Here is a 12469-nt window from a genome sequence, read left to right as displayed (position 1 = left end):
TTTTTGTGTGTATATATATATATATATATATATATATATATATATATATATATATATATATATTAAAAATTCTGGTCGCGGCGAGAAAAACGGCGAACGTGTACTCTCCTATGGTGAACTGATCGCGACGAGAGAGGAGACTCTCTGTTTAATATATCAATGAAGCATACAAATTATTAAAAAAGAAAAACGCTAGCTTAATATATTAAAAATATACGAGGTAACATAATATTGCCGTGCAACAATTTTCTCTACTTACTGTCACACAATCATGACGCGCTGCATTATTATTGTTCGAAATTGTGTTGGATGCACAACCACATATCACTCAATCACAGCTATATTATATTGATAATGCCACTTAATCTCGACTGTTACATTGTGATAACGAGGTATAAGGAGGTATAACTATGTTGCCATAAACATACAGGAAGAAACTCGCTACGTATTTCTATGTTAAACAACTCGCCTAAGGTCTAGAGCGATAAACGAAGAATCAAAGGGACATTGTGCATATCAATGGAGATAAAACAATAAAAAGATCATCGCGCGAGAGGATCACCATTGGAGAATAACAATCGGCGGTTTCGATGCGAGGAGTTGCGCAACGAGGTGAAGAGTTTCCGGGTAGCCGTCGACGTGCTTAAAGCGCTCGCAGAAACGATCAACACACTCAACACATTATTCTAATCACGCTACAACAACAATGCCGTCGATATAAACATTTAAGATCGCGGTAAAGATCCACCGCGTGATTCAAAAATTCAACAATGATGATCGTTACATTTATTTGTTTTTTTGTCTTCTTTTATTATTATTTTTTAATACTGGTCGGTTCGTATACCACCTGGGTTAAGGATAAGGACTCTTTGTTTGGCACACGTGTTGGATGGAAGACGAGAGGGTATTGTACAACGCCGAGATCTACTTCTTTCTCGGCTCGACTGGAATGCGGAGTGAAAACTTCTTCCGCGCGCTCGCTTGGGTAATATAACAGTTGACATTTATTTTCATTTCTTATTTCGACTGACAAATACTTCCGCGCTTTGAGAAAGAAAAACGAGCTCCATAGCCCCAGAGAGCAGTCCGCGTATGTATTTTCGTAGTACCATTCTCGTCATCCTGGTGTACTTAGGCGGTGAAAAGGCGTTCTTTGCGAACGCAAAACTCTCGACCAGAAGAGAGTAAAGCGTTGTGTCGATCTGACAATAAAAAATGGTAAAAACTAACCGACGGTAAAAAAGTGAGAATCGTAGAAATTGTTGGTCCACCCGTTTTCGAAATTATCGAAGGTCAGATTGTCTTCCTTAATGATTATTCCGCATATATATATGACTTTGCGCATCTACAGAATTACATCTCAGAGCTTCGTGCCCGAAGACCGTGTCTTTACTCGCATCTGGTCTCTCTGCGCAGCGACGAAAAAAAAAGTAAACAGAAAATCTCTGATTTCGTTCTAGGTCATGTTCGTCCGATCGCTCGTTGTGGTATGTACATTGTTTCTTCGGCAAAAGGCGGATTCCCCGAAGTCAGAGAGGTTTATGGTGACCACGGGGCGAGTGTTCGCCACGCGATCACCGTCTGTATGCTATTTGCAACAGATGATGCCGTTTAATATTCGTGTCACGGTGCTAACCTCGCCGTTCTCCAGCTTGCGAAGATCATCGGCGTGCTTCTTACTCGGCTCCGGCATTACGTCGTCGAGGATCTTCAGTTCGCGTTGCGTGAACACTAGATCCAGGGATTTGCGTATACCGATCATCACCACAAGCTGTAAAACACGAAATTTGCTGATTTTCATTTTTTATTAAAAAGCAATGTCTAACATTACAAACGATCTAGTTTAATCAGCGAATAAAATTTGAATTCATTGAATATAAGACGAATAAATAAGTAAAATTAATAGATTATTTTTTATATAAATTAATAGGATTCTGGTGTGAAAACGCTCTCTCTAACTATATATCAATCAAGAGAGAAATGTTTGCGAAACATGTGGCCTTTTGCCGATAACAGGTACACGCACGTAACACAATGTAGTACGTTCATGCCGTGCACTTGATACCTTTCGCTTCTTTGAGACCGACGCCGCACGACATTCTCGGCGGTCATCAGTACCTTTTTGGATGATTTGCCACTCGTCGGTATCTCGACATAGGAAAGTGGCATAGGAAAGTTTAGCGACGTAAAACAAATCGCATTTGAAAGCTGAGACGACTGTCCCACTTCCAATGAAAGGACAATTGTTTCTTTGTATTATAAATTAATTTAGAAGTATATTTAAAAAAAATCGATCGACTTCTTCTCGAGCTGAAAATAAATCCACGATTAAAAGCGCAATTCCGATTCTGATTTCAGCAAAAAAAATTTCTTATAATTATAATTAATTTTTATAGGCTGTTCCAATTTATGTTCTGTGATTCGATGATACCTCAATTATATGAGTCTATAAAGATTTATTACGACGTTTCGAATAAATCGCGTTACTAATATCACCGCAATAAAATAGCTGTTAAATTTTATGAGCTGCACTGCGAGAAAAGGCAATCAATTATGTGCTGGTAATGGCTCATAACTGGATGACGTATTTTCTCAGCTAATGACTGACAGCCATAGATTGGTTAAACGTTGGTTCTGTTGAAATGTCCGGCTATTCTACATGGAGCGTCGAAGTACCCTTAAAAGGTTTACTCACCATTAAAGGAAACAGAATAGAAGTGGTGCTGAAGGATTTTATGATCCAGAGACAAGCGAGACAGGTTAGTTGGATCACAGTAAACATGTGTACGCGCTTTAACGGCACCTGAAAGAGTACGAACTTGCTTGAAAACATTGAAAACAAAACAATACACTCGGAAACAATAATTCGACTAATCATCTAAAGTTTCCAACAATTCCTAAAATATTTCGTTTAAAAGGAAACGTATTTTACAGTTAACAAATAAGTCGCAAAATAAATATATAATACGTAGAGTTACTTCAGAGTTATTCGAGACATCTGGTTATTCGCTTGCTCACCTGACGCAGGAACATATAGTCCGGCTGGTACTTGACGGGCATCAGCATGATGAGAATCCTATCGAAGAACTGAAGACCCTTTAACGACGCGACGCCCATGTATAGGAAGACACCAAACAGCACCGGCATCGGTATGTTTCGCAACATCGGCGTTAGCAAGACCGAACAACCGATCATAAGGAAAATCAGTATGTGAGTGGCCCTCTGTTCGCGGACGCCCAAAAACTGCGGCTTCTCGCCCGGCGCGGCGCATTCGGATTCTAATTTCAGTGAGTTCACGTGGTTGATGGAGAGTACTGTCGCCGCGACGAACCATGGGAGTCCCATCACCGAGCATATCTCGATCAGTATCGCCAGAACGAAGAGGTCCAAATGATACCCGCATCCTTTCTAAAAAAGCATCGACGAATAAGATCGATGCAGGGATAAGATTTTATTAACCGATATTAATTAAAAATATAAGCAATTACATATGGTCACACGCATTATTAGACAATCAATTATCATTTAAATATATGAAGAGATGCGTTTTCTTTTCACGTTCTAACGGTACTTCACTGGTAAAAGAGATGAAGAAGATTCGATAAAAAAAATTAAAAAAAAAACGATGTGATCGCTCACCTTTAACTTGTTCTCTTTCCTATTGACTATAACGGCCGTGATTTGCTGATCCATGAAGATCAATATAGTGCCCAATAAAGCGGGGAGACACGCCACAACAGCACTCCACCACGGATTCTCCTGAAAAGGCCAAATCACCCATCCTCGTCCTTCCAACGTCGGTTTAAATTCCGCTGGCACCTCTAACTTCGGTGTTGGAATGCCCACAAAGTGATCCAATGTGCTCATGGAGAATATCGCAATTATTACCGCGAAGTCACTCACCACCTGTCTCACCTATAAAAAGAGTGCAGCATTGTTATGACAAAAAATTAAATTTTTAAAAATTTAACCAATGTTGATATTTAAAAAGTTGACAATGAAATTAAAAAAAATCGAATTAACGAATAATACTATCATTTTAAAACATTAAGAAAGAATAAAAGAACGAACATGTGAAACGATAACCATTCGAATATATATCGGAAATTGAGTGCATATAAAATATAGTGACGTTTTGCATCAAAGGATCTTGTGTATTTTCTTCAGTTAGAAAGATAAAACTGATCTTTTATCATGTCAGTTCAAAGTTGTTCGATTAGCGTATGTACATCTTGCTTACCTTCGAGGGAAAGAATAAAGCATTCTTGAAATCTTTAAGTTCCACCGATAGCAAGAACGTGCCCATGAATAGGATAATTGACATGAGAAACACATCGGGTACGTAATGCGGCACGTTGCATCCATCGCCTACCATCGTGCCATTGTAGTTCTGAAAGAGGCAATAACGAACATGATGTTAAAAGAGATGTCGTGAGGTGAATTGGATCGATATCGCGTTGCGCCGCCAACGATTGACTGGATAGACTGAGCAACTAGTAATCTCGTTGCTTACGAGAGCTTGTAATTTTTCGCGAAGAAGCCCAGAAGCGTTGCGCGTTTGATTGCCACAAACGAGCGTAACGAGACGTTTGTATATTTTTGTGAGTTTTTTTACTGTACGCAAATGCGTCAAATAAACCGCAATACAAGCTGAGACTGCAATGCTTATAATCAATGCTATATCGCGGTTTCGAGAGCAAGAGAGCAGTGCTGAAATTGCAATTTCTGTGATTGCAGTAAATTGATACAACGCTATATGTGTAATACGCTAAAAATAAAAGTCGCTTTGACAATTTCGTTACCGTAGGCGACTGATTAAAGCGCGTTCACAAAAGCGTCTTGTATAATGTGATAGGATTATTTTCTGTATTCAATAAGCAAATTGCCGTGCTTGGCTTCTTCGCATATTATTCGAATACCTCGCATGCTGTCTGATTCAGCATCGTCCAGTTCACGTTGTCGTAACTAGATGGCAGAGTGGTGTTTGGTGGGTTGCACCAGCAATCGTAGCCCAACGTTTCACTAGGATGGGTGTTCAGGGGGAATTTCTTGCCGATCGATAACACATTCTCGATGGCCTGAAATATATTTATAGAAAAATATAATATGTTAAATAATCATAACATAAAAAATATTATAAATACGATTTATATTTGAAACGATGAAACATCCGTATAATATTTTTTTACTAAAGGATATTTTAGAATGAAATGATTTCTTTTTTTGAATAAAGAAAATAGATAGAAGGCATTATCGAATCAATATTTCAGACGTGAAGGTTTAATGATCGACAGTTGCACGATTTTTCTTACCTTGTAAATGAAGATGAAGGCGATAAGAGTGGCAAAGTTCTCCTCCGTGAAACGAGTAATGTAACAGACCAAAGCACTCGCGTCTATTGCCACGAGGATCATTAGGATGAGGGCGGTCCATGTGCCGATCCAGAAACGGAAAGACATATAACTCCAATCGACCTGTCTGTAAAAAGTATAAGAATCTGATTAGAATTATTTCGGAATAAAAAAAGAGATAAATTTTGACTGATACAACAACTTATATTCGACACGCTTCGTGTCGTCTAATCTATTTTTACTAGTCAGATTCAACAGACAGTACTAATTAAATAAGATTAAATGTCACTTTAAGAAGTTAGTCGAAATGCGAATATTAGATCTCGTCAGGACTCACTTGCAGAATTCGTAGACGATTGTTTCGAAAACCAGGACGGGACCGGTGGAACCGAGTATAGTCAGTGGTTGGCCGGAGAAGAAGCCATATCCTATGCCGCAGACAAAACCAGAGACCAGCGATTCCATAGCGGCCATGTTCTTGCCGGTAGCCTCGCTGAGAAGACCGCCGAAGGTGATGATGGGCGACAAGCAGGCGAAGTACAAGAAAATGAAGGACGCCACGCATTGAAGCGCCAAGGCATCCTTAAAGTCGGACCAATAAAATGGGATTTTTCTCTTCACGTCGTTGATCAGTCCGCCGAAAAGTCTCCCGGATCTCGCAAGGCCGGACTCCTCTCTCTGCTTTTGCTCGTCAGCCTCCTCGTCGAGTTCCTCCTTAGGCTTCTCCTCCTTGGGCCTCTTCCTGATTTCCTGAAAACGTCATTTTACATGCACAATTATGGAAACAGCAAGATAATTTCCTCCAAAGAATTACAATCAGAAGTTGAAAATTTCACGCTGTTCTCACCTGCGACGGTATAGCGGCTGGCGGTTCTATCCTAATTGTCGGATCCCATTCACCGGGTGGCAATACCGTTACGGCGTCTAGGAACTCGTCGATGCCAGCTAAGAGATGATTTCGATTTTTCGCCTTGTAAGCCACGTCGTGGAAGACTTCGTCAGACATCAGAGTCGCCATGGCACGACCAATCTCTCTGCCGAAACCTGAGTTCCTACCCTGAAAACAAATAATATGCAAATATTATATTTTCTTCATATTGCCTGGCCTTACAAAATTAATCTAGTTGTATCAATACTGTATACGCATATATTCTTCACTTGTCATTATTCTTTTTTTAATTTTGTAACTTGATTATTATACTTTATTGCATAATTCAGAAAATATATAAAGAAAGATTATTTAATATCGAAGGGTAGGAAAAAAGTAAGGTAGAGAGAAGACGCGAAAGGGATCACAGCTATTAGCCACGCGCAGCGCGCGGGAATAGATTATTATTTTTGTTCATCGATAAATAATCTTCATCATAGAGAAATCACTTACTACGTAGAAAGTAATGACGTGAACAACTCATTTTTATCCAAGAGGAGAAACGTCATCAAAGAAAGAGGGAGAGAGAGAGAGAGAGAGTTCGATCTTAGATGACGTTAGTTTTCAACGCGTAGGATGGTCTTTTTATATTTCAGATATGTGTTAAAGAATTATTAATAATTCATATAATTGTGATTATTTCTAGAAGAACGATATTGTTTTAACAGAGACGTATTTTGTTTTGAGAATCAGTGTTTTTTCAAAGTATAATCGCAATTCCCTCGAGAATTTTGATAGCGATGGAAATCCGCGCATTTTATTCTCACTTGAACGTTATTTTTAAAGACCGACGCACGCACGTTGAATTTTTCTTTTTAACGATAACGTATGCTTTTTGCGTATGCGCGCACGTCTGCTCCTTCTCCGCGAAGAATCAGATTCACTGTCGCATGTCGGATCATAATAAGTTCGCGACCGCGTCCCAGTCACGCGTTCGTGCCGGAAAGAAATTATTTTGCATATGCGTCTCGCGAGACAATAGTCAACGAGCACAATCAGCATGCACAGTTGCTAGTGGAGGCTTTAATTGTCAGCTGCTGCGGATAGAGGTGGCCTTTTCAGCAGGCTTTAAATCGACGTCCATGTCGAACGTGCACAGACACGCAAATGTCGAGAAGAAGGACCTTGCGCAAGGCGTTTGCGAGATCAGTTAAACCGTTCTTTTAGACCTTACCCACTCAAGGTCAAGGGTGGAAGATAATTGCCTCTGATAACCTCCTTGATACACACAATTGTAACAGACGAGTAGGTAGGTATCGATTCGCTGAGATAATTGTCGATTCAAGGGAACTTGAAGGAATTCCTTAACGAACACCACCACGCTTGTACGAGTGTCTGGCAACTTTACACGACAGGATCGCAGTTGAGTGTTCTATATGCAAATCACCGACGCGCGATGATATTAACGCGTGTTGATATTTCAGCATCGTCTAACCTACGTGAAATTCTCGAGAAATGGGCTGTGTGCTTCAATATTTTGGGAATAGCGATATCCACAAGAACGATGAGATACATGCAAAATATCCCCCTATAAATGAGTCATTAGTTCTTCACTAATAGAGGCTATAAAAAACCAATGGTCAGTACATTTATGAGGACGACGCACACCAAACAAGAATTTGCCTCAAGTGAGATATTCAGATTTCGATTTAGAGTTAGATATGAAACTTTCAGCTGAATCGCGATTACGAGTGTAATGTCACATATATCATATGACTCAAATAAAAAACTCTAATCTAAATCTAAACGTTCTCACGTAGGATAAATTTCAAGTAGCGACCATTGATATTGGTTTACTGTATTTCTGATTTTATCTTAATTGAGCATAAAAGCTACATCGATTGGACTTGTACAGAAAGGTAGAATCCACATTTTCAACCGAAATCCTGTTAAAACGTTGAGACACTAAACTCAGGAACGCAGTACTAAATTAGATATTAATTAGTACTTAATTTTGATATAATTCTGCACGCAGAATATAATCGGCGATGAAAAGGTTGGTGCACACTTCAGTTTGACGAGTTTCAGAAAAGATTTTCTTGTACAATTTCCGTCTATTCCAACATATATTGAAAAGACACGTGCTGCAATCCTTTTTTTGCCTTTTGTATGGAATGATAAAAACAGCGTCACATCTATGGCGATATCGAGCATTACGTTCTGTGGTGCGAAAGTTCTGACGCCGAGTAACGGAGAATCGTTCTGTCGTAGATCTCGCCTGAATTCATGAAGCGTGAACTCATTCTTCATCTCTGTCACATATACGATACATTAATTAAAGCATGGGAGTATCGTACATACAACAAATTTTTGCATGTCCAGGTTTTGAAACGAAACGAGACGTAATGTTGACGCGATGTGCGCTTAAGTGAGTCGCAATCATGTTTTAATCGGCGTCCTTCGCGCTTACTTCCGTTTCCACGGCGCTACGTAAACGCAAGTTCCTTACCATGGGTCCCAGCAGGACGAAAATAAATCTTGTCGGCACAGGCACCTCTGTCAAGTCGCCCATTATCCCGGCCTGGCTCAATCGAATGAAAGCGGACAGAGTTTTATCCAGGAAGTCGACCTCACCCACGAGTATGTTGCTCGCCTCGGCGCCGGCTGGTATCTTCCTCATAAAGTGTGTATTACCCTAATGAGAAAGCGAAGCTGAAGTTTGCCAGATTAAGCCGCTCGCAGTACTTAACGGAAGGTAGGATCTCGACATTAAAGAAGTACAATTCCGGCCGAACTTTCTTATCGGCGAAACTTGCTCTAACTGCTATTATATCTCTCGTTATTATCTGCACGATACTAAGCGTTACTGTTAAAAATGTGATAAAGTAATCGATCGATTGTCGCGATACTCGTGTTTTTCGATATCAGAACTCTGTAAGAGTATCAATAAAATTTTTCTCGATTTAATAACTGATCCTAATCGATGTTTCAACTAATTGACGATTTATTCGTTGAAATCAATCGCCAATCGTCAAATCAATAGTCTTCGATTAAATTAGTTGGAGTTAATTGTTAGTTAAACGGTCTCCAATTGAATTAGTTCATATTAATCGTCAATTGAACATGATAATTAATTTTAACAGTAATTAATTATTCGCAAGCCTGTTCAATGAAGGATACTACCAAGTTATCATTCAACAACTGCAATCAATGGACTCACATTCGACTGTATACATGTAATTTTAGATGCAGAACTATTCTAGCTATATTGTAAATTAAGTAGTGCACACTCTTGAAACTTAAAAAGAAATGTATATATAATTGTAATTTAGTATATAAAAGAGAAAAAGAGAACTAGAGTGCAAGCTAGTACAGCCAATTCAACTACAAAAAACAGACTACTTATAAGTAGTTTTTTGCTCTGTCTCATAATAATCCTGAGATCGTTGCATAGTGATATCAGTACAGATTAGCATAGATAAGCGTACAGATTAGCAATGTTTAATTGCGTTCACATAGTAATTGGGAATACAATCAAACATCACTGGATTGAACTTCATTGTATTACTAGGCTGGCATATTAAATCACACAAGAATTTAATTTAACAAATAATGTGTCTACAAACCCTGTGATTAGCATCCCCGTTCTCCAAAGCAGAAGAGCTGTGATTCCTGCTGATGGATATGCTGCTGGGACTTCGGTCCATGCCATTGCTGCCTGGCTCTTGGCCTGAAAGAGATCTAGCTTACTGCCTACTGCATTTTTTCAAGCACATTGTAAATTATATCCTCTGTCAGTAGTACAATGGAAAATGACTATATTTATGTGGCAACTTAAAGCTGTTTTAATACAACACTCATGTTTACATGAACAGAAAACCAATTTAATTATTTCTGATGTTGTAAATATGTTGACGTTACATAATGTATAAACAATTGTTATAAATATACTATAATATATACTATAATATATACTATAAACCATGTAACACTAGTATTCACAACATCAAGAATTATCAACAAATCATGTTAGTCATATAAACATAGACTGATATCTATAGGTATTAAATCAGTGTCAGTTGCTATATAAATGTAGTCAGTGATGGCTTTTCCTAAGTCAAAATTTTCATTCTACATTTTTCTTGCAAATTCCGTGGAACGTGGAAGAACAATACAGAAGCTTCAGATTTATTATACAAACTGTTGCCTCATCTTGATGTATAAATGTTTACTTACTTTTTTCTCCATGTTGAAAGAATTTAATTGATTTTTCTCAAAGAAAAAAATATTTTAAAATTATCTGATATTCGATTAAAATATTAATTAATATTTTAACAAATATTTATTAAAATATTTATTAAAATCGGAAATCTTTTGCATAGTAAATGATTTTACACATCTCGAAGTACATGATGGATCGCTGGCTGCTTCTTTGCGCGTCCAGAGGTCGTAATTTCACACAGAAATAGATCCCTTATTTTCTCATCAAATGAAAGGAAATGATAGGCTAATTTCATTTGCCGTATGGATGTGCTGATTGGCTGTCGGATAGAGCATTTCTAAGGTTTGTAATATTGTCTCCGGATACTCTAGAAATTCTTTATCTGACAGCCAATCAACGCATTCTATTAATTTACCCATGACTAATTTAGTTTATACGTGTGCAATAGAGTGCGCAGTAGTTAACGCATGCGTATAAAGGCTCGATCAGTAAGATCGGCAAGTTTTGTCGGCAAGAGGTTGCAATACTGGGACATCATTTCTCGCATTATTGGTTTGTTGGAGGAGAGTGTTGTGCGCATGTGGGCTTGAGTACAAAGATTATCGCAATCGTTTACGACAGTGTCATAAACGTAAGTCGGTGTCGGAAGTCAACACACAAGGATTAACGTAGATGTATGCTGCATCAATTATGTTGTCTAATCATATTTGATGCAGCGTACACACGTCTACGTCAATCCTTGTACGTTGACTTCCGACTTACGTTTACGACACTGTCGGAAACGATTGCGACAATCTTTGTGTTCAGGTCCATTGTCGGGAGTGCCGAGTGTAAGTCTCGCGCGTTCGTATTGTAACGAAATATTGTTCGAACAAGTGCCTGAAATGGGCGTCGCGAAACGGAAATTCCAAGGAAAGTAACGCGCGTTCGCCATATTTAATGGCGCCAAGTGCGAGAATTCCATGGCGTGAAGCCCCAACCGGGAGACAGGATGCTCTGTATCGGTGCTAAAATGCGCAGTGCTGTGTAATAGTCTGTATCAGTGTACTGTCATAAGTGAATTTCTGAGTACCATGACGGATTATCCGGGAGCTAGGATACTCGATCGGGAGTCTAGACGTAGAGGCAGCGATACATCATGGTTTCCGAGATTTTAACGTAAGTTCAACAATTGACCAAGCACTTGTAGCAAGGTAGGACAATATAAGTTACATAGTGTTGTACTTTAAGATTCCTCATTAGTCTTTCGAGTTCAACGAGATTGTTTTTAGATTCATGATTGTAGATTTAGATTGTAGAATCAAAACTTCGACTCGGTTTTCATCCGCCTGTGCGTCACTACTCCTCGAGATGAGCGCGTAATCTTCCTCTCTTCGCCTTGGTTTGATTGCAAGATTGCAATTTCACGCGACTCGAATTTCACACATCCACGCGCGGGCGTTTCCGGGTGTTCACGCAAACCCGCCACTTTCGCGAAATTAGCTAGCCTGCGTATAGCTAGTTCCGCTTTAAGGTAGGCGGCCTTCTTGTAAAGGTCGACGAGGGTAAACGCATCTTTAACTTGTCGCGAAATCATTACACTCTCGCGGAGATTCATGAGTTTCCGCACGACCTCGTTTTTTCATACGGTTTCTTCCTGCTGCAAGAACAGCGAGAAAGTCTGGAAATAATTTTCAGTGGGAAGGTGTTGGTCCGTGATCGTAGGAGGGGAAGTAGTTTATGAATTCAAGACAGACCTCACTCACACATTAACTCTCCGCGAAGAAAGAAGGAGCGAGCATTTCCACTGAAAGTTGAAAACTGAAAAATGGCGGGTAAATAATCGCCGTGTGCTGTATGCGCCGAGAAAGAACAGCGACGATGCTTGACGTTGTGAAATTGAAACTAACGAACGATAAACTGATACAATTTCGAATCTCACAAATTAGATATGTGATTTTACCAAAGAGATTATGTCGCGTTACAGCCAATTCTCATTAAGCAATGTGATTAAATTGTCTATGTAGAACGGGACGATTGTCTGTCTGC

At 39.2% G+C, this 12469-nt stretch overlaps 1 protein-coding gene across 16 annotated transcripts in view; it reads right to left on the bottom strand.

Annotated features, from left to right (window-relative positions):
- Positions 1-12469, bottom strand: part of LOC116852890 (sodium bicarbonate cotransporter 3) — a 72401-nt gene that overhangs the window by 6002 nt on the left and 53930 nt on the right. For all 16 annotated transcript variants that reach the window (XR_004379871.1, XR_004379872.1, XM_032833663.1 and 13 more), the window contains 11 exons: positions 9846-9949; positions 8729-8914; positions 6199-6408; positions 5689-6101; positions 5313-5478; positions 4920-5078; positions 4241-4390; positions 3640-3915; positions 3019-3408; positions 2696-2803; positions 1637-1771 (listed from right to left, as the gene is read on the bottom strand). Coding sequence is in view for 14 of the 16 variants with exons in the window: in XM_032833663.1 (XP_032689554.1) it covers positions 1637-1771; positions 2696-2803; positions 3019-3408; positions 3640-3915; positions 4241-4390; positions 4920-5078; positions 5313-5478; positions 5689-6101; positions 6199-6408; positions 8729-8914; positions 9846-9949 (2297 nt within the window). In the remaining 2 variants the exon portion in view is untranslated. The remainder of the gene's footprint in view (positions 1-1636; positions 1772-2695; positions 2804-3018; positions 3409-3639; positions 3916-4240; positions 4391-4919; positions 5079-5312; positions 5479-5688; positions 6102-6198; positions 6409-8728; positions 8915-9845; positions 9950-12469) is intronic.

Source organism: Odontomachus brunneus, unplaced genomic scaffold (assembly GCF_010583005.1).
Source record: "Odontomachus brunneus isolate Ranch 3 - 2012 unplaced genomic scaffold, Obru_v1 Obru_scaffold_261, whole genome shotgun sequence".
Lineage (NCBI taxonomy): Eukaryota > Metazoa > Arthropoda > Insecta > Hymenoptera > Formicidae > Odontomachus > Odontomachus brunneus.
This window is presented reverse-complemented; position numbering and strand designations above follow the sequence as displayed.